General features: G+C 48.3%; 1 protein-coding gene across 1 annotated transcript in view; it reads left to right on the forward strand.

Annotated features, from left to right (window-relative positions):
* Positions 1-21,593, forward strand: part of LOC146399612 (uncharacterized) — a 125,634-nt gene extending 104,041 nt beyond the window's left edge. Inside the window, exons 6-7 of the mRNA XM_084980602.1 lie at positions 18,203-18,285; positions 18,757-21,593. Coding sequence (XP_084836728.1) covers positions 18,203-18,285; positions 18,757-18,884 — 211 coding nt within the window. The 3' untranslated portion in view covers positions 18,885-21,593. The remainder of the gene's footprint in view (positions 1-18,202; positions 18,286-18,756) is intronic.
* Positions 21,594-22,019: the final 426 nt, after the last annotated feature.

The raw sequence follows: 22,019 nt of genomic DNA on the forward strand, positions 1-22,019 counted from the left end.
GGATGGTCTGTTGGGGGGCTCTCCTACACGTTATTAATCCCTGATAAAAAAGCAGGACCCGGGTCTCGTTTCCGTGGGCTGCACAACTGGCTTCCCAAGTGTTAGTTTGGAAGAAAGCTTCTCATCAGCAAGAAATGGCTGGAACCTGGTCCCCCTGGTCCCTCCCTGGGTGGACATGCCCAGGCAGCCTGTCAAATGACCACAGCGACAGGGTCCGAAGTGGCCTGCTGCTTGGGAAAGACAAGCACACGTCCAAAGACACCTCGCTCCTTCCTGGACTGGCCTTCCCGCGGAAGACCTCCCCGAAGCCCGTCCCTCTGAGAAGCCTCCTTCCCGGCTGCTCCGCACCTGCCTGCTGGGTGAGCGCATACGCTGCTTCTCGCTCGCCACTTTTTGGGGAACGTCATTGAATCGCAGCCCATATTATAGAAACAGCTCCTTAAAACGCAACATGCCGGGTCCTGCCCTCAACTCTTTATAGCGTCTTTGTTAATTATTTATTTTCACAATAATCTCACTGTTCTTACAACTACCATTACTCCTCGTTTACCAAGAAGACAATGTGTTTTTAAATTGACTTAGCCAAATTGTTCAAGACCAGGTTTCCAATGGGTAAGGGTAATTTGTTAGAATGTAACGCAATCCAAAGACATTGCAAAGCCCCCGAATGATGGAGACGTCCACACAGCGGCTGAGAGGAACCCGCATCGGTGCGGTCGTTTTGCAGAACACCTGGGTGTGATCCAGGGTTCTCAAAGACGCCGTGTTGACCAAGCGCCTCCACTCTTGGTATGTGCTCGGGAATGACTCATGTCCTTCTGCACCTAAATAACTGGAGAACAATGTTTATTCCAGCAAGATTAGTAATACTCAAAATGAGAAGACAACCCAACAGTATAAGAATTGTGGACTAGATCAATAAATCACGGACTATGCATGCAGATGGAACGCTACCCAGCAATGACGGTTGAGCAGGCAGCAACACGATTGAGTTTTATGAAAAATACTGTGCAGTGAAAGAATCAAGAGGTGAGGGCATACATACAATAAGACTCCATTTATCCAGAGGTCAAAAACAGGTCAAAGTCAGGAATGCTTGTCAAGGTAGTCGCGCTAGGAGGTGAGCTCAGGCGAGGAGAGTGGGGGCGGAGGGTCTTCCTGGGGTTCCTGTAGCACCTTGTTCGCTTTATGGTCATTCTTGTGTCCACACCGCGTGCACGGCCATTTCATTATACTGCACAAACAAGAAGATGTAACTGGGATTCAAGCTCAACTTTTGAACATGGCTAAATACTAAATCCTCATTCAACCTCTACTTGATTTAGTTAAAGACAAATTGGTGATGATCAGTAAACTGTAAAAACAAAGTTGACCCTGGAATAAAAACAATTTTAGAATCTCAAACCTTCTAGCCGAGCTTTCTACCTAGTTACAAATACCCTCTACCACATCCTCAACCAGAAATCATATAATTTAGATGGAGAAATGACAGACTAATTTGGTTGTCCAGCTTCATTTTGGAACAAAGCTAATATTGCTAATATTTAGAAGATATTCTTCCTTCTCTTAAATCAACCACTTCCCTATAATTTCTTCACACTTATGTAAATTCTTCTAAATGTATAGAGAAAAAAATCTGTTGAAAAATAAATAAAGTTTACTTGTACGTTATTTGTTGTCATGTCTCAGATTTGCTTAGGGAGAGTGTTCAGCGTATGAAGTGTTGTGCTGCAAAACACTGAAATCAGATTATGATTCCATTTTTTAATAGAGACAAATGAAATCTGTATTCCGGCCCAAGCCGGTGCGGTGGTCCGACTGCGCCCTCTCCCCCAATTCATCCGTTGGAGCCTAACGCTAAGGCGATGGTGCCAGGAAGTGGGGCCTTAGGCAGGTGATGAGGTCGTGCGGGTGGAGCCCCCACGAGGGGAATTGGGGCCCCTGTGAACGCGGCCCAGACAATGACCTCGCTCTTTCTCTCCTCCATGTGAAGACACAGCAAGGTCACTGCCTTTAACCCGGAAAGAGCACCAGTGGAACCAGCGTGCCTGCACCTTGAGGGTGGGCTTCCCAAGCTCCAGGACTGCGAGAAATATTCTGTGGTTTAATCTGCCCCGTCTGTGGTGTTAGTCGCCGTGGGCTGGGACACCCTGATGGCACGTGGCTGAGAGGAGCACACAGCCAACGTCAGGGTTAAGGGTGACCCACGCCAAGCACACAAGTATAAATCTGAAATTGCGCCATCCCCAAATAATTGTTATTACAACTTTATTGTAATTTTGTACCGAAATTTTCAAACTTAAGAGTTTCTGTTCAAGAATGGTAATAGCCCAGGCTCCTGGGCGGCAGACCCGCTTCTGAGACCCGCTTCTGCTGACAGACTCTGCAACGCCAGATAGAGGCCAGTTCCAGCTGGCACAGTATTGCTGTTGGCACACAGCTGAACACAATGCAGGGAAAAGTTTTTAGAAGTATTTTTTCTAGAGGAAACTTTGTACTGAGGAGTTATTGCTTGAACAATTATAAAATGTATCCTGTCTTTACTGAAAATGATTCAATATACAAATAATTTAAAATTTATTCCATGAGCTGCAAGGAATTTCCATCTTACAGTAAACACTGTCCTTAGAAGACTGGCTGGAAAAATAAAATACGTTCCTCTTTTCTCTATACTTTTCTTCTTTTCTTTCTATTTTTAATGAGATAACACTCTTGTACCCTGGCGATGTCTTTTCCATAGTACTTTTATCGTGGATGGTATCATTTTGTGAATTTCCCTCATTAGGAAAATCTGATGGGGCACAATCAAAATATTTTTATTTTTTTATTTTTTATTTTTTTTGTCTTTTGTCTTTTTAGAGCCCCACCTGCGCATATGGAGGTTCCATGCTGGGGGCTCATCAGAGCTGCAGCAGCCGGCCTACACCACAGCTCACGGCAACGCCGGATCCTTAACCCACTGAGCGAGGCCAGGGATCAAACCCGTGACCTCATGGTTTCTAGTCGGATTCGTTTCTTCTGCACCATGATGGGAACTCCCAAAATATTTTTAACTCATCCTCATCCTTATATAATATGAAATCTTCCCTGAAGGGGGCTTTGTGCCCTTTTTTTTTTTTTTTTTGAGAAATTAATGTCTAAGTAAGTCAAATTCAATACAGTTTTCAAAGGTTATTTTGTTTTCCACTATAAAATTCAATATACCAAATTCTTCCTAAGAGATTAGAATTATAATTTAACCAAATCTCTATTAACCTACTTCGTATTATTATTTTAAATTTTAAATTATAAATTAACTCTCTGAGTTAAAATGATTTACTAAAAGAATGTTCCAAAAGATTGTTCTTTAGTATTTATATTATCTCAATCTGTTTTCCTACTCAAATATGTAAAAGTTCTTAAAATTGTTCCTGTAAGTACAACTAACGGTTTTCATGAGAATTTTTACAAGTGCGTGTTTTCATGTAGCGACATTAAATACATATTTATGCTTCAAGTGCTGGATGTAGTTTTTGTATATAAACCACATGAAAGATTTTCCTCTAGAGGTTACAACTGCATTTGACAGCTAATATTCGAGTAATATTTTGATGTTTTGAGAGAGAAGCCATAACTTCGCATTTTATTAGTTCTATAAACATAGTTTACTTACAGTTGAATGTGAAATATGTCTCTTATATGCATATACGCATACGTAAGACTCACACATAAGCAACGCCTCGCCGTCCGCTCAGCATTGCCAGGTGGGGCCGTTTCAGCCTCTGAAGGTGTCTGTTCTGATGGCCACAATCAACCAGGTATTACACATTTTAATAGCACCAGATAGATGCACACGCACACACACACACACACACACACACAAGAAAAACAAGTTCTTCCTGGTTTTTTTTTCTGAAAATTGCAAAATAAAGCTTTTTGTTGGCAGCCATACACACACCGATTTGCCATAAAAAAAAAACAGATTTTTAGCTCCTGATTTAGAATTAATGGTGTAAAATGACTCAATATCGGGCCTCCCATCCTGTGATTCCATGAAAGCAAAGCAACCCAACAAAGAAAGCGAAAGGGGCAAGAGGAACAAGCCCGGCTGCCTCTCACCACCGATGGGGTCTCTGTTTTTTTGTTTTGTCTTGCTTGTGTTCTGTTTTGTTCTGTTTTACCTGGTTTGGGTTGTTTATATGGAGTTTAGGGTCTCCATATAAACCCTAAACTCATTAGTAGAATGTCTCTCCACAGGCCCAGAGTTACCACTGGGCGACAGAGATGGATCGTCGGTAAACCCGACTGTGTTTCTAGAAGTGCTTCTCTTTTTAAGACTCCGATTCCTCACTCTTAACTTTGTGTGGGAAAAATCCACTCATTCCCATGGGTATGAGTTTCCTAAGGCTACCAGGACAAGCTGCCACAACCGATGCCTTAAACAGGAGACATGTAGTCTCTCCTCATTCTGGAGCCAGAAGCCTGAAACCGAGGCTTGGCAAGCTGGAGTCCCACCTTGGGGCTCGGAGAAAGAGCCCATCCCTCACCTCTGCCCTGGCTTTGGCACTTGCTGGACAGTACTTGCCGCAGTCTCTGCCCGTCTGCCCCGGCCTCCCTGTGTCCAGGCCTCTTCTCACTTCTCTTAAGGACGTCGTCATACTCGACCCAGGATGACCGCATCTTAACCCGTTCTTGCAAAAGCCCCATTTCCAAATAAGCTCACATTTGCAGGTACTGGGTGAGGGTCTCAGTGTATCTTGGTGGGGGGCGGGGGCACAATGTTTTCGACCCTTCAGGCTGCTGGGACACAGGCCGCCTGGGCTGGGCAGCTCGTGAACAGCAGACTTTTATTTCTCGCTGTTCTGGAGGTGCAAGTCTGAGACGGAGGCACCCGCAGATTTGCTGTCCTCCCCACATGGAGAGGGGGAGGAAGCCCTCCCTTGTAAGAGGACTCCACCCTCTAACCTCACCCCTCCCCAGAGGCGCTACTCCCAGCACCACCGCCCTGGGGATTAGATTTCAACCCAGGAATTGCAGGGAAATGCCAGCTTCAGTCATCACAACGCAGTCAAGCCGCATAGGCTTAAGTGTGTGTGATTGGATGGGAGCTGGTTAAGATCAGAGCAAAGACAAAGGCCGCGTGGAGAGGTCTCTCCCATTCAAGGATGTGACCATCCTTGGTGGAGCCAGTGGACAAACGAAACGCACCCTGTTTTGTTGTTATATTTCTACTCCAGAACTGATAAGATGAGTTCTTTGTTTGGGCATTGCTGATAACAACATGATAAATAGCCTGATGTACTTCAATAACCTGCCAGAATCTAGAAGTTTATGCAGAGAGAATTATGAATGAATCATTCGTGCCACCACTTAATGTGTGAAAACGGTGACAGTGCAGAATCAATTGCTCTTTGTCTGAGGACATAGGGAGCCAGGGAGCACCTTTCTCGGATAAATTAATCGTTGAACTCATTGGGAGGCAAACTGCGGAGCGGCTCGGAAGCCCTTTGTTTGAGGGAGACTTTAAATGTCAGAGGAAAATTGTTTTAGTTAAGCAATTGTTCTTTCGGTGCGTCTCCAGTGGGAGCAGTTTTCTGATTTTCTTTTAGGCTCTGTGTGTTCTCCTCGCCAGATGTTGGGAGGTTAGCCGCCCCAAACACTTTGAAAGAGAAGCCATATCTTTAAAATGGTGTTCATTTTTTATTTGAATAATTTCCGCTCAGACAAAATAGATGATTATCTACGAAGTTAGCAGCTCTTTAGACAAAAATAGTTTGTTGTACTTTGAGAGCTGAATGTCATCATTTCGTGTGAGTATTTTGGCTCTCATCGCTAACTACCTCCTTATCTTCATAGTCTCGGGCCAAATTCCTAAGAGAGAGAATCCAGCGCCTCTTTCTACCCTAGGAGTCACACGTCCATCTGGAGCTTCCTGGCCTTGGACGGGTGTTTATCTGTGAGCCCCGATCCTTGCATGAATGGGTGCATGTGGAAGACAGGACTGCCTTTGGGCCTCACTTTCAGGAACAGGCCGGTTCCCAGGACCAGAGAACTCCATGCCCCTGCTCAAGAAGGGTATTTTGAAAGATGTATTCAATCCTAAATCTCCACGTGGAGCACAGATTTTTACTTAATGTGTTCGTGCAACACGTGCAGGCAAGTGACCTGGAGCTGTTTGGTGCTGCAGGACGCAGTGAGGTCCTGGCTGTGTAGCACAGGGAACTATAACAGCTAATCGCTCCTGATGGAACACGATGGGGGATGGTGTGAGAGAGAATGTGTAGGTGCATATAACAGGGTCACTTTGCTCTGCAGCAGACATCGACAGAACATTGTAAATCAACTGTAATTTAGAACATTTTAAAAAGAAAAGAAAAAAAGAAATGCATTCAGCTGAGACCTATGCTAAAGGCCAGGAATAGGGTCATCCCAGCTAGACCCTGATAAGAAAGAACACTTTCTCAGTGAGCTTAGGAGGGAGGAGAGGAAGGGGACAAAGCATCGGAAAAGGCAGTAATTGCCCTTGGCCGATGAAACGTGGGGGTGGTCTCACGGCAGCAGCCCAAGTCCCTGGGCCGTCGCTGGAGAAGGCACGCGTTTTATGCAGCTGGAACAGCTTGACGTGAGGGCGCAGCCTCGGGAGGGAGTGACCACTTCAGGCCTCTCGTCCTTCTTGGAACACAGAAGAGCCTACCTCTCACATCTCCCAGGCTCCCTCTGCGGTCAGAAATAGCCAGGCAGAGAGAGGAGGCCTTCCCCACAGAGGCTCAGGCTCAGCGTGAGAGGGGAGAGGGTTCAGAGCAGTGGTCTGATCTGGGTGCGGGGGGTGGGGGGCAGAGCTCACATGGGGGGTTCAGCCCTCCCAGGAGAAGGCTGCAGGGCTGCCCTCGCCGTCAGAAGCCAGAGGTGCCCCCGAGAACTCGGCGCAGGGGGGTAAAGCCAAGAGAGAGCTCCTTGGGGTCCGGAGGTTTCTTCGTGGGGGGCACACCTCACTGCGAACTTGGGGCGGAGGGGGGAGCAGGCTCGCCTGAGATGAGGCCCGGGACTGTTCTCAGGCCGACGTAGAGGGTGACCTCACGAGCGCCGGACCCGAATCCTGTCTGTCTTCTGCTCTGATGTCCCCTCTCTCAGGAGCGGTGACTTTCCTCACTAGCCCTTGCGGGTGGCCAGGGTCTAGAGTCATCTGCGCCAACTGCGAAACTGAGTCCTGGGAGGCGGGAGGGACGGGAGAAGATCCTGCTCTGTGTTTACAAGGAAAGAGCTCGCAGTCTAGTCAGGGCATTGTCATAATCCCCTCTAATTCCGAGAATGTCATCCCCTTCCAATTCTAAAAGGGACTGAGGGAGTTCCCGTAGTGGCGCAGTGGTTAACGAATCCGACTAGGAACCATGAGGTTGCGGGTTCAATCCCTGCCCTTGCTCAGTGGGTTAACGATCAGGCGTTGCCGTGAGCTGTGGTGTAGGTTGCAGACGAGGCTCGGATCCCGCGTTGCTGTGGCTCTGGCGTAGGCCGGTGGCTACAGCTCCGATTCGACCCCTAGCCTGGGAACCTCCATATGCCGCGGGAGCGGCCCAAGAAATAGCAACAACAACAACAACAACAACAAAACAACAACAAAAAAGACAAAAGACAAAAAAAAAAAAAAAAGGGGACTGAGTTGGTTCTAAGTTATAACACAGTGCAAACCAGTTAAATGTGTAATTTGGAGAATGTGAAGTGTTGAGGAATCATTTGAATGCAGCTAAAGGATAACACTATTACCTGTGATGAGAGAATACTGAACATGACAATTGTATCTTCAATTTCACTTGGAGATTTGGGGAAGTTTGAGGGAAAAGGAATAGATCCATTCCACAAGTTTTCTTTCTTCCTTTCTTGCTTCCTTGCTTGCTTGCTTTTTAGGTCCATCCCTGTGGCATAGGGACGTTCCCAGTCTAGGGGTCCAATGTCACAGCCACAGCAACGCGGGATCCGAGCTGCAAATGGGACCTACACCACAGCTCTCGGCAACGCCGGATCCTCAACCCCCTGAGTGAGGCCATGGATCGAACTCGCGTCCTCATGGATATCTGTCAGGATTGTTAGCCCTGAGCCATGACGGGAACTCCCAAGTTGTCTTTTCTAACAAGAGAGGACATCATCATTATTTGCATAGAGACGCACCCTCATCTGGAGTTAAACTTAAGCAGCAAGTTATGACGTGGGTTCAAGAGCACTGTCGCAGCGTTACAGTGGGCAGAAATCAAAGGTGACACCCGGGCTGGGTCCACACCGCCCCGCACGCGGCCGAAGCCCACGCTTCCCTGGGTCCGTATTTGCAGAATAGCGCGCGTGGGCATCCCAGAGCCCCTCCGTCTTTGTAGTCGTCAACACAGCTCCTCTGAGACGGTGGTGTTTGTGGACAGGCTGCCACGGTGAAGTCGTCACAGCGCAGCAGTGGTAATGGTTCCGCACAGAGAGGGCAGCGTCTCCACTCGCTCTGTTTCGAGGGGCAGACGTCTGAACGGCCCTTACGCTGTGGGTTGGGACCCCACGCAGGATCGTCACCCAGAAGGACCCCAGGCTCCGGGCGAGTTTCCAGGGGGACCGGCGCAGCCCCACTGGCTCTTCCCCTTGACGGGAGGCCCGTGTTCTGCGTTTAGCTGCTCCTGGCGACGCAGTGCTGGGTGTGAAGGCGGATTTGCTCCCGAGTGCACCTCACCACCGAGAAGTGGGCCCGGGGGAGGAAAGTGTGGGGCGTGGGATGGGACGGGTGGCAAGGGCTGGCCTTTGGCAGCGCTGGTCGGGCCCGCCCCTGGCTGGAAGGAGGCGACGGGGCGGACAGTACCATCTGGATGTTCGGGAAAGGCGGGGTTATTGCCAGGCCGCCTCTGGGAGACCGAGCGTGTTCTGTGCCCGGCCTGCCGACAACAGCCAGCTGGTGCTGGTGACCCTGCCGCCCGAGGAGAAGCGCCTCGTCCTTGTCTTTTCCTCAGTGGCTTCTTGGCCTCCTGGTGGCGACGTCCGCTTTCCTGGGGCCGGGCTTTAGGGCGGACCTCAGGGTCCCTACCGGACACTAGGATCGCCCAGCCCCAGCCGAACGCTGGCCGTGCCTCAGGGCCGGTGCCACCGACCAGCCCAGGCCCCGAGACGGCCACGGGCAACCTGCTGGTTCTGGGCCAGGACCCCCATTCCCTCAGCGGGGCGGCGGGTGCAGGGCTGGGCCCTTACCGCCGTGGACCCGGCTGCAGGAGCGCCTGCTCGCCACGTGGCGGAGGTTTCCTCCAACGGCCGTCAGCAAGAGCCGCTGCAGACCAGGACGTTCTGCACTGAGAAGCGCCTCGCACGCCTGTCTTCCAGCAGCGTCGCCGGGCAGGCAGATCGCGGGGGGGTCTCCCAGCCGCGCACACGGCTTTCGTTAACGCTAAAAGTGAGAGAATTACTACTGCGGAGTCGTGCACAGCTCAGACACAGCACCGGGGCCGCAGACAGACCCACGCGGGGGAAAAGGGAAAACACTCAGCCTCGCCAGGGGTTTAAAGAAAGGATTCCTGCCACCACCCGCCCTTTCGCCATGACCTTCGAGATGTTTCTGCCTGTGATCTTGCACGAAGCTTTAGTAACATGTGAAGTGCAGTAAAAGCCATTCTGCACGGGGTCCGAGGCCAAAGTCTGCCTTCAGGGCTTCAGGTCAGTCTGTGTGGACAGCGTCGCACCGGCCGCCACTGACACGTTACCGGGCCTCCAACCTTGGAGGCCCTTCCTGAGTCGGGGCTGACGCCACCTGGACTTTTAGGGGGAGTCCCGGGGGCGGTCTTTGGTTTTCTTTTGTGGTTGTTGTCTCTTCATTTTTTATAATGAAACCCCCTTGGCTAGCACTCCAAAGAAGTCTTATTTTGGATACTAAATTCTACATGTAACTTGAGATATCTGGTGCTTCCGTGGGTTTTAATGAGTTTAATAATGTTAATATACTACTTAATAATTGTTGCTTCCCTTAGAAAGTAATGAAAAAATAAATATGCCCTCGAAAACCAAAAGGCATTGAAGAGAATCATCGTGATATATGTTGAAATATCACTTTTTTATTGTCGCGGAAGTCCCTGTGCTCTGCCCGGGGTCCGTGGGTCTCAGGCACCGAAGGGCCCTGCGCTTGGGGCTCAAGGCGCCGCATCGCCTTCTTGAACGTCTTGTTGATTGTGTCTTTGAATCTGTTCCCCCTGAGCCCACCTGCCCCCTTCCTGCCACCTGCAACCCTGCCCTGTGCCCCCTGCTCAGGGTGGTCAGAGGTTGGAGGGTGCCAGGTTCCATTGCACCCAGGATATGGGGGCACTGTTGATGCACCTCGGGACTCCTCATGAGAGCGGGCATCCTGGCATGTCGGCCAGAACATTCCAGAGGGTGTGAGTGTGTGTGTGTGTGTGTGTGTGTGTGTGGCTGGCTGGGCTAGGAGTGTGGACAGGAGCTCTCAGCGCATCCCTTGATTAGAGCCTCAACTGCATCATGGGCAAAAAGGAGATCCGGGAGTGACACTGGCTTCCCGGTGTGATGGGAGAAGCCCGGGCGAGGTGTTGCAGCGGCTTCATTTTTACTTCAATTGTCTAGATGAGCAAGTTGAGGATAAAGACACTCGGGAGGTTCTCACGGTACCAGAGCTACTTAACCCAGCAGATCCAGCACCTGCCTCTCAACCAGGATCCCTAACACTCCTCCTAGAAGACCAGACAGAAGCACGGTCATAGCTCCGTGAGCTCTGCCCCGAATGCACGGGCGGCCTCAGAGGATTCTAAGCAGCGGGGGAGCCAGCCTGTGTGTATAAATGTCACGCTGGTTAGGATTCAGGGATGGGCACACGGGGAGACCAGTTAGCTGGTCACCGGAGTAACCCAAGCAGAGGCTCCCAGTCCTGAACTCCCAGAGGCAGCCCCAGAGCAGAGGGGGGAAGAGGCGGCTGGCGGGTAGGACCGAGGCATGCAGGGAGCAGCGAGACCCGCGGGAACCTCGGAGCCCCCAGCGTGTCTCTGGGAACAGCCTGTCAGTAAAGGCTTGGGTTGCACGCTAGAGGGGTGGTTACAGTAAAAACTCCTCTGCATCGCGGCAGTGAATGGCCCATCCCCAAAAAGCTCTGCGCCTGTCTCATGATCCCACCCGCACTTGGGCTTCCCGTCGGTCACCGTGCTGCTCCTGATGTTGCCAGGCTCTTGGAGGAGGTGCCTTTACAAGGCGGGGAAGCCAAGGCTCTTGATGGGTGCTTAAGTGCTGTGTGCATTTATAGCCGTGGCCATGCCTCTGCCGTGAATGTCACCCCATTATGTCGAAATGCTTTATAGGCCTCTAGTGGAAAGACACCACAGACTGAAAATTCTAATTATTATTATTGCCTTTGTTATTATTAAGATTGTAGAGTATTTGCAGAATAGTCTCATTAAGGGACAGTTTATTACACGCTTATTGTCTTTCATTTCTCTTTCCTAGTAGTTCCAGTGCTCTCGATTTCTCTGATAATCTTTCAGTTGTTCTCAATAATGAAAAAGAACCTATTACAGGTCTTTATGTTCATAGATACAAAGACGTGTATTTAGTCTGAGTATGCCCTTTTATAATAAACCCATTTCTTACAACCAAATCAGAACCTCTAGTTGATTTTTTATCTAAAAATCCATCTCAATCAGCTGGTATTTATCAAGTGTCCTCATTTGTTAGAAAGCAGAGTATTTGAAGAAAGAAAGAAGAGTAATCCTAAATAATTGAGAGCAACGATACGGTTTTGGGATGTTTGTTGAGGCATTTCCTGACAGCTTATTCAGATATGTAGACTGCAGTGGCAGCTATTAATTTTAGGTGAACTAAATTTTTTTTAAATGTAAATGCTTTTTCGTATATTTTTTGACTTAGAGTATCAAGGAATTTCAAGATTCTTTGAAGTCCATTCATGCAATTGCAAATATCCTTGGACTACAATTTCAGAACATTAATTGCTGGCTGTCCAGCATCCATTCTCCTACCTCTGCTAATGAAAGAAACCCGAATTTATTTAGGAAGGCTCCTTTCCTCTTTTGAGGAGAAAGGCTCCCCAACTAGCTGTAGTAATGGGATCAGCTGGCTTAAATGGGTCAGTATATCCCACGACCTTGACCATGACAGTTGGTTACCATACAGGCAGGTCACCCAGTGAGAGTCAAAAACATGAGAAAATGTAGGCTGAAACTTCTGGTAAAATCAGCTGTTGCTCTCCCCGGGCCTGGGGCTGCAGGACGAGGGGCACGGGCTGCCCTCCAAGGGGAGCCAGCTGAGGAGGGGGAGCCTTTGGGCCTTAGTAACATAGTTACCCTCCTGAGTCAAGTCAAACCTAAAACAGTGCCACCTGTAGACATTTCTGTTACAGAAGCCAAGGTTTTCTTTTTTCTTATGCCCATTTGAGTTGGGTTTATGGGCACATAAACAGTCTTGAGTGATGTGCATTAGCCTGGAGACCCTGGCTCTGGTCTAAAAAGATGCTTCATGGAGTTCCCGTTGTGGCTCAGTGGAAACGAACCCTACTAGTATCCATGAGGATGCAGGTTTGATCCCTGGCCTCGCTCAGTGGATTAAGGATCCAGCGTTGTTGCAAGCTGTGGTGTAGGTCGCAGACATAGCTCAGATTCCTAGTTGCTTTGGCTGTGGTGTAGGCTGTCAGCTGCAGCGCTGATTTGACTCCTAGCCTGGGAACTCCTATATGCTGCAGGTGCTGCCCTAAAAAAAAAAAAAAAAAAAAAAAAAAAAAAAAAAAAAGGCAAATAAAATAAAAATTACGAGATGCTTCATTTTTTAAAAAATTGGAAACATATTCAATTTTGACCCATGTCTTATTTGAATGTGGTATTACGGGAGATTTTCAGTAAATTCTTCAAGTTTTTATCCTTTAGTGATAACTAAAAAGTTGAGAGGTTACAGCAAATTATTTACACCCATCATTAACTTCTATAAACGTATTGAATCCTGTAAAGGGCAGAAATGGGGCAGAGCATAATGACAGAAGATGTTAGAAAAAAGCTTGGCCCATTTGATAATGTGTGGCCAAAAGCTGGAAACACTGGAGGGTTTTTTCCCTGGAAGAGCTAGAGGGGAATGGCGTTCAGTTGAGGTTCTCAGGTGTATGCCCCTTCCTGCCCCCTCCACACAGGCGACTGAACTGGGCAGGAGGAAGAAGGTAGTGTAGATGCCTGAGACCCAGTACTGGCTGGGGCAGGATGATTCCCGAGACCTTCACACACGGTCACTCTTGGGATCGGGCGTAGTCATGCTGCCCGCTCGCCTGCTGCCCGCTTCGCAGGAGAGGTCTGGCCCCATCCCGGAAGTACAGCGTCAGGAAACAGATTCAGACTTGAGAGCAGGTCTGAGGGTTCGGAGGCCCCCGAGCATCTTCTGAGCTCGCCGTTACTTTTTTTTTTTTTAAGAAATAATATTTATTATCCCTCTCCCATGTACATGGTACTTTTCAGAGACGTGAAGATATTATCCATGTCTTCATCAATAAGTTTGCAGAAAATAAATGTAATTCCTATCATGTCCACAATATATTTGTATCATTTCTTTTTAAAACAACAGCCATTTTATTTTTCCATGTTCAGCAATAGCCTCAAGGTTTCTGTTTTGGATCCAATCAAGGCAGTCTTTGTTTACAGGTAATTTCCTGACAGCCCCCCGCCTAAAAAAGTTCTGTATCCTAAGTGATAAACTCTTCTTGTACATCCAGCAAACTCTGTATGGGAAAGGAAGAAGGATGCCTGAGACAGGCACCTCCCCTCTTGCAGTCGTAAACGTAGCTGAGCTGCTCCCCCGGCTGTGCAGAGTTGCCTTGTCCGGGTCCCCGCGCGTCGGTCTGCTTCCCTGTGGAGGGGAATGAGGACCACAGGCTCTCCACAGGACCGCTGGACACAAACCGAGGACGCATCTGAAACGCAGTTCAGAGCACAAGCCTCGGCCCGTGAAGGCTGTGCCCCGGGTGCTGTGGCTGCTGGTCCCCCGTCACCCTCTGGTGACCGCGCTCCCAGACTCAGGCCACCTGTTTCACTGTGGGGAGGGAAAGACAGGGCAGGTGCCCATCTGATTTGAACATTTTAAGACATACCCGCCTTATATGAATTAACAACCCAGGGGTTAACATTCCTAACCCTGCTTGTGATTTTAACACCGTTTTGATTGTCAGACAGTGGACTGAAGTAGGACTCCTGTGAGTAAGTGTTTTCAGTTCTCATAACCCGAGTCACTTCAGAAGTAATCACCGCGGAAATTCAGATCCAGAGTAGAAATGGGTAGAACGACAGCCATTCTCTCACACAAGCAGCTCTGACCATCTTTAGCAAATGCCCTCATTGTAAAGGTTGACGTTCGCATTAGAAAACACCCTATGCTCCTAAAAGGAAAAAGGGGAAACGGTTAACTTACTTTAAACGTTGTTTGAGATACACATTGTACGAGTCACACTTTCTAACCAGTGTCCTGTTTTTAAAATTGCACCACCTTTATTGCGAAGTAAAGGCCTGTCATGGTCTGAGGTGAGTCAGTATCTGTGAACACAGCTCCATCTCTCCTTGGACATTTCAGAAGCGCGAAACCCGCATCCCGTATCCTTTAGCCACTAATATTCTAATACCGATACTTGCGTAGTAGAGCTTTCCTGAGAAACAGAACCAGTAGCGTACGTAGGAGATACACACACACACACACGTGTCTATATATGATTTACTGTGAGGATTGGCTTGTGCGGTCGTGGAAGCCGAGAAGCCCGTGATCCCCCTTGAGGGCTGGTGCTGTGCGTGTCAGTCTCCAAGGACCCGAGAAGCCTGGGTCCCAGCTCAGCAGGCAGGCAGATGGAGCAGATCCAACCTCCTCCACCTCTTTCTTGTCTTCAGATCTTCGAGGGGTTGGTGGAGGCCCCTTGTTGGGGAGGACTCTCTGCTCCGCTTGCCCCCCTACCCCCGATGCTCGTCTCATCCAGAAGCACCCTCCCAGACACATCCAGAAACAATGTGTACCTAAATGCCTGGGTGCCCTGTGATCTGCTCAGGTTGGCTCATGAGATTAACCATCGCCCTCAGGGGAAGGTCTCCGTTTAGCCAAGCGAGTGGCCCTGTCACACTGTCCAGGGGGTCCCTTTTTCCATCACCAGGTCACTGTAGAGCACGCTTTTCTCCCCAGAATCTCTCTTCCAGGATTCATAGTCTATAAAAAGCAGAAATGTCTTCAGAAGTAAATATTCTTGAAGAAGCTTAATCTCCAGTTTCATAGCAACAAAGATTACTGTTAAATATGCAAACATTGGGTTTTTATGGTAATCAACAACATACATTTCCAACTAGCTCCAAGCTCCAAACAAAACACAAAACTGACAAAATAATTTTTCTCCGATGATTTTCTACAATAATTACCAAATATAATTTCTTCCTGTCCTCAAGTTAAACTTTAGCAGATATAATATAGATAGCATAATAAACAAAAGATTAACATATATATGAGGTAGATTAGGAAGACAATTTACATAATAAAATGAAAATATTTAATTGACGTCTTGCCTGATGAAAATGGTGCTCCGTTTGGGTAATTAAGTGTTAGCCTTGGTGGGCTCGTTTTGGCATGTGTATGTGTGTGTCCATATGGCTCAGAGCAAAAAAATAAGGATAAATGTGTTTCTGATTTGATATAAGTGAAAAATTAAGATTAAAAAGTCAATCACCCTTTCTTTTAATATAACTCAAAGAAATTCTCCTATCATCTTTCAGAATTAACCATCGAAGATTTTTCTCAAGGAAATTGAATTGATTTCATCTTATTCATTCTAATCTTTCAAATGAGCATGCTAGCTCTGCAAAGGTATACTTTCATGTAATTGCCCTTTATAAATGCCAATAATCATATTTCTTCTCTCCCAGGAGAATATGTCTTAAGATGGATCTCACATTTCCTAAGGACAGAGCTACCAGCACCTGTAGTTGAGATAAGTCCTGGTAGTGCAGTGCTTCCGAATTGCATGACTGGGTAAATAGATCCATGCAGAGTGTATATAAGAGAAAAACACAGGATCTTTTGCTGAAACTTACAGATTTTTAAAATTATCTGAAATGATGAATTACATAAAACAAAGAAAAGGTAACATGTTAATCCAATGCCCTGCACATATTTGTCAGATTAAAAAAATATATATAAAACAATTCTAAAAACTTATTTCATTAAAAAAAACCCAAGAGAATATATCTTATCCAAGAAATAGCAAATGTGTCTGTGTGTGTATATATATCTTTTTTTCCGCAGCTGCATTTGCAACACATGGGAGTTCCCAGGCTAGGGGCTGCATCAGAGCTGCAGCTGCGGGCCTACATGCGCCACAGCCACACAGAATCCGAGCCATGTCTGCAAATACACCACTGCTTGCGGCAACCCAGGATCTTTAACCCACTGTTAGAAGCCGGGGATGGAACCCACATCCTCATGGACACTGTGTGGGGTTCTCAACCCACCGAGCCATGCCGGGAACTTGCCAAATGCACATATTCAAGGTCTCCAAACTTAAGCACCTGAAGAGGAGACTTTTGATACTAAGGCACATCAGTCAAGACCGCTGTGAAAACAGGCTATTAAACGGGGCTGTTGTCCAGGACACTGCACGTCTAAGCCTCCCTCCGAGACTTGGGGGGGGGGGCCCTTTTGGATCTTGGTTGCTCTTGGTTACAGTCCCTGGAGGGTGGCAGGGGTTCACGTGCTCATCCTCTGCTCCCGACACTAAACGGATGGGGCCTCCTGGGCAGCAGTCTGCCTGCATTCAACAACCCCAAAGACAGGCACTCTCTGAGTAACTGCGTCTGTAGATATCCGAGGAAACGTGCTTAAAAAAGGAACAGATAGGCAAATGTAAAAAGAGAGAGAGACATCAAGCAACAGAGACTTAAAAGAAACAGAAGAAATCTTGTTTACAAGAAAATAAATATCCATAAAAATATGATACAATGTTGCCTTCTTGAAATAAGGACAGAACGCAAAGGAGAAAAAAGGAGCAATCAGATAAACAAGAAAGAGCTTTTTGATATGAAATTCCAGAGCAGACCTCTTTCTTAGAGTGTCACATGATGACGAGGAAGAAAAAAACCCAGAAAGCAGAATGAAGGAGGTGGATTAAACCAGCAGAGAAGGACGGAACTTCTGGAAACAGGGACCCGAAGAGCGTTCCAGGCGTGTGGGGCACGAGGCCCGAGTCCAGAGCGGGGCCGAGCACAGAAGGCCGCCAGGCCACCAGAGCCCCAGTCTGGTGCCACCCTCCTGCCTCCCCGTGTTGTGGAGGCTTTCCCCCCTTTGGGAGTGTGTCATTCTTCCCTAAATTCTAATTGAACCCATTAAACTATCATCAACCAACCTAACACACTGCTTTCCTTTCTTTCTCCGTCTTTTTTTCTAAGGCCGCACCCAAGGCATATGGAGGTTCCCAGGCTAGGCAAATCGGAGCTACAGCTGCCCACCTACACCACAGCCACATCAACGCGGGATCCGACCTGCGTCTGCGACCTACACCCCAGCTCACGGCAACGCCGGATCCTTCACCCACTGAGCCAGGCCAGGGATTGAACTTGCGTCCTCATGGATACTAGTCAGGTCCGTTTCCATGGAGCCATGACGGGAACTCCTCACACTGATTTTCTCTTAAACTTAATGGAGCATAAACTTAGTTGCTCCCTGACAAAAGAGAGAATATTTTTTGAGATCCCCTGTATACCAAACCTTGGCCTTCTCCTCAACTTTGATGCCTTTGATGAGAAGCTGCAGCGAGAATCCCGCCACCTCCTGACTAAGGCAGACGAAATACAGAAGATGTGCTTGTCTGGAATAATCTCAGCACCATCACAAATTAATTTTTTTAAAGCAATAGATAATTTCATTCCCAAGAAAATCACACACTCATTATAATCAGGGATCATTAGCAACCGTGATTCGAATCAAATCTGTGTTTGTGATTTTTAGGTATTTTATTGCCTGAAAGCGAAGGACTGAACTAATTGAATTTTTTAAAATTTCTGTGTGTTCATGTTGCTGTTGTGGAGCATCCGCCTCGGAGAGATGCCAGCCTGCTGTGGGCAGCTCGCTAAGTCTTCACGATGACGTGTACACGGCGAAGGCCGCCTGGCGTCTCCTGTGGTCACACGGTGATCGCACGTCTGAGTCTCAGGCCCCCTTGGCCTGATCTTTGAGTGATTTTCTTCTTCACTTTCTTCACTAGGAGGAAGCTTAATGCCAAAGACCTGGGACCAGCACGCGTCCGCCTCATTCTGGGGAGCATTGTCCTGCTCGAAAAAGATACAGGTTATTTTAAAACAAACGTGTGAAATAATTTATCATGGATAAGATCGTCTGTATCCATTTTCCAAGCATAACTTAGAATCTTACTCAACCAAGGACGTGGAATTTTCTCCACCGTCCTGGACACGGAAGACCTGTCAGGCAGGCACCCGCAGACCTCTTCCTCGCCCACTCCTGGAGCAGAAGCCTGACCGTCCGCAGCCAGCCTCCAGCCCCACCCCAAGTGGCTGCGGCTCCTGAGGTGGTCTGCCTGTCTTGTCCCCTTCCCATCCCAGCCCTGGTTCAGAGCCCGGGCCCTAGCAGGGCTTTAGGGGCAAAGGCGGGCAGGTAGAAAGAAAGAGTGAGCCGACAGCGTGGTTCTGAGGGGCAGAGCCCATCAGGTCGGGTGGCCGGCCACGGCTGCCGTAGTCACTGGGTTACTGCCACCTTTTCTTTTTTCTTTTTTGGCCACACTACACAATTTGCCGTCTTCAGGTGCGCCCCGGCGTCGAGGTCCCACTCTCCCTCTCGGCCAGCCGTCCTCGGGTACCGCTGGCTTTCCCTGCCGTGGGGGTCGCTCTGAAGTCCCAGACGCCAGGTCTTCCCAGCACTTCAGACACTAGAGCCTGCCTCTTCAGACTTCCCTTCCAGCCCCGACCCCCGTCCGGCACAGCCAGCCTTGTTTCAACAAAGGCGAACCACACTTCGCAGCCGGTTCTGATAAAGGTCTTCCCAGAGGAGGCGCTAGTAAAAGCGGGGACTTTGGATCCTGCAAACTCTCCACCGTTGCGCTTCCATCTCCCTTCCAGGCGTTTTAGGTGGCTTCTTTCTTCTCATCATTACCGTGGTCCCACCACACGTTTAATGGTCTGAAATCCCAGCGGATCGATGCAGCGTCTTCCTCCTCGAGTGGAACTGCCCTGGGAACACCCACAGTCATTTGCCTCCTATTTAACAGCGATTTTCAGGAAAGACCCATCATCTACCCCTCACAGTCCTGAAAACTTAAAACAGCTCTTCTTCTTCAGAGCAGGCTCTCCTAGTCTCCTGTGTTTCCTTCTTGAATTCCTTCATAGTTCCGTGGAACAGGCGCCGATTTCACTTGAGCAGCACAGAGAGCAGAAGCGCTCCCCCCAGGAGCTGCCATCAGAAGCAGAGTGTGTCAGGAGGTGGCAGGGTCCTTGGAGGCTTCGGACCTGTGCACGAGGCAACCTGGAGAGAGGCAGGCGCGCTGCCACACACAGCTCTCCCGAGATGCTCACGGCCGACTGCTCCAGGCCTTATGTTTTTTCATTTTAAAAATCACATCCATTACAGCAAGATTTAATGAGAGAGCTACGAGTCAGAGGGGCTACGCCACGTGCTGACCTGGGTGTTTTCTGAGGCACAGGACTGAGAAATTTCCGAAAGACTCTAACACATGCATGCAATGCCCAGAAGTTCACGCAGGGCCCCCGTTCATGGGGACCACCCTGAGACCGCTCCCGAGACTGGCCGCTCCCAGAACTCAGGAGAAGGTGAGGCTGGAGGGCGCTCCCGCGATGAGCCTGTCCCAGCAAGAGCAGCATGTGGGCACCTGCTGCAGCGTTTACAGTGGTACACATGTACGCCAGAGCCGCTGATGCCCAAGCAAACAAAACCAAAGAGCACAGTCCCGTTAAAAAACAAAACAAAACAGGGCAATAATTCCAGAAACAAATCAGTAAGCCCTTCTACTCAGCACCCAAGATTTTTCACCAACCCAATCGTGGCACACCAACCTAAGTGGCCACATCTGCAGGGTGTCGTGTCAGACACTCTTGAAAGCACGTGACTTTGTCCCTGCTGCAGGGCTTAGGCCTTGAATGCAGGTGCATCAGGCAGGGCCACTGAGACTGCACAACACACACACACACACTCTCACCCATGAGTGTTGTCTGATTATTCACGTACATCTTTCCACCAACCGGGGTACCCTCAGTTTAACAGAACTGAGAAAAGAATGTGATTATATGCTATCACTGTGCACAATGTTTGTGAATTAAAACCAAGAGCTTTTCAGTCCAGATGGCAGAGGACACTGCTCTGCAAATCTGGCTTCCTCTGTAGAGTAACAAATCATACTTCAACTGCTCCAGAGAAAATCATTACACGTAGTATCCTTATATAGAATCTTTTGGTTCCGTGATGAATAGCTGAATATAAATGATTACTCTCCAGTTTATCCATACGATCAGAGGGACTTTTTCTCTACTCCTGGATTAGATTTTAGTACGAGGGGTCATCCTTGAGCTCTGCTTTACTGCCGGTCTCTGGAACCTCGCGTGCTGACCTCCCCCAGGCAAATCTGTAAGGATGGGAAAGTTCCCGCAGCACAACTGAGATTATTAGATGCTATTTACTCTTCTGCTCCTGGGGTGTGCCGGGAACACAGGTGGAGAGCCATCGCCTTGCCCGTGTAAGTGGATGACTGTCTATTTTCTGGGTGAGGGAAGGCCCGGGACCCAGCCCTTAGCCCGCAGCTCCTCAGACGCGGGGAAGGGAGTTGGCCTGACTTGTTCTTCCTCCAGCTGCGCACCAGCCCCAGGACCTCTCACCTCCCGTCCGCTGCCCAGAACACATTTCCCTCAGGTGTTGGCAGGACACCCCCCATGTCCTTCCCCTCTGCTCCACAGGATCCTAGCCCCCGCCCCAGCCCTGTCCCCATCGCCCTTCCCAGCGTGCCGTGGTTTGGGTGATGCTTCTTGTCTTTCTCAGCCAAGAATGTTAGCTAAGTGAGAGCAGGAAAGGGTGTCTGTTTTGTGCCAGGTCCAGGCCCGTGTGGGTGTAGATGTGGGTCTGAATGTGATGGGAGAGCGTGGCAGGGCCAGGAAGTGCCTATTCCCTGTTTAAATTATTCTGGAGACTAAAGGGAAGATGGTTTGCAAGCGGGCAAAGTGGAAAGCTGGGAAACAGCACGATAGAGGATTTACAGTAGTTGAAGCCCTTTACTTTTATATGCTTCTGAGTATAATTAAGAACCAAGGGCAACTACAACACTGGAGGTGCTTTGAATACGCATCCAACTATTTTGTCCTCCCCTCTCTCTCTCTCCATCTTTCTATCTACCTATCTATCCATCCACCTACCATCTCTCTACCCAGTCATCTACCTATCTGCCAACCTACACACACACATACACTATTTTATTCTTAGAATAACTCATGGAATTGCACTTAGATTAAACCAGGTTTATATTTCAAATTCCAAGAGACAAGAATATGGCCTTCTCACTTAAGTACTCAGCGTGGTAGACACACCGTCACAGATCGTAAGTGACCTTTTATGAATACCTCTTACAATAAACATACCCAGGAGATTATATAAGATGTGTGTTCTTTAAATGACATTTTCTCCAAAAAAATTTTAGAAAACAACTCACTAAGGCTCTGTAAAAGATTAGGCTAAATTGCATTATTAAAGCCGGCTGGATTCCATTATAGCTTAATATTTGAAAATAAAGCAGTGTGTAACTACTTAGGACGTGTGTCTTCTAAACAGGAGAGAAATGTGTATGTGTGAATGTATTTCATGGAAATATGAAGAGCCCGCGGTTAACTGCCCCTGTTTCCTGCCTGCCACACAGCTGATCATTTTGACACAACTGTGTCTTTAGATCTGCTGATTCTCATTATCGAAGAAAGGTTTCCGTGGCAGTTACTATACTATGGCTATCCATGATATACTATGGCTATCTATGAATTTCATTATGGATTTATGATATCTAGCCACTAAAAATA

The sequence above is a fragment of the Sus scrofa genome, chromosome 10 (assembly GCF_054392235.1).
Source record: "Sus scrofa isolate SSC_HxYL_T2T_F1_AM1 chromosome 10, Sscrofa_HxYL_maternal_Yorkshire_Landrace_v2.0, whole genome shotgun sequence".
Classification (NCBI taxonomy): Eukaryota; Metazoa; Chordata; class Mammalia; order Artiodactyla; family Suidae; genus Sus; species Sus scrofa.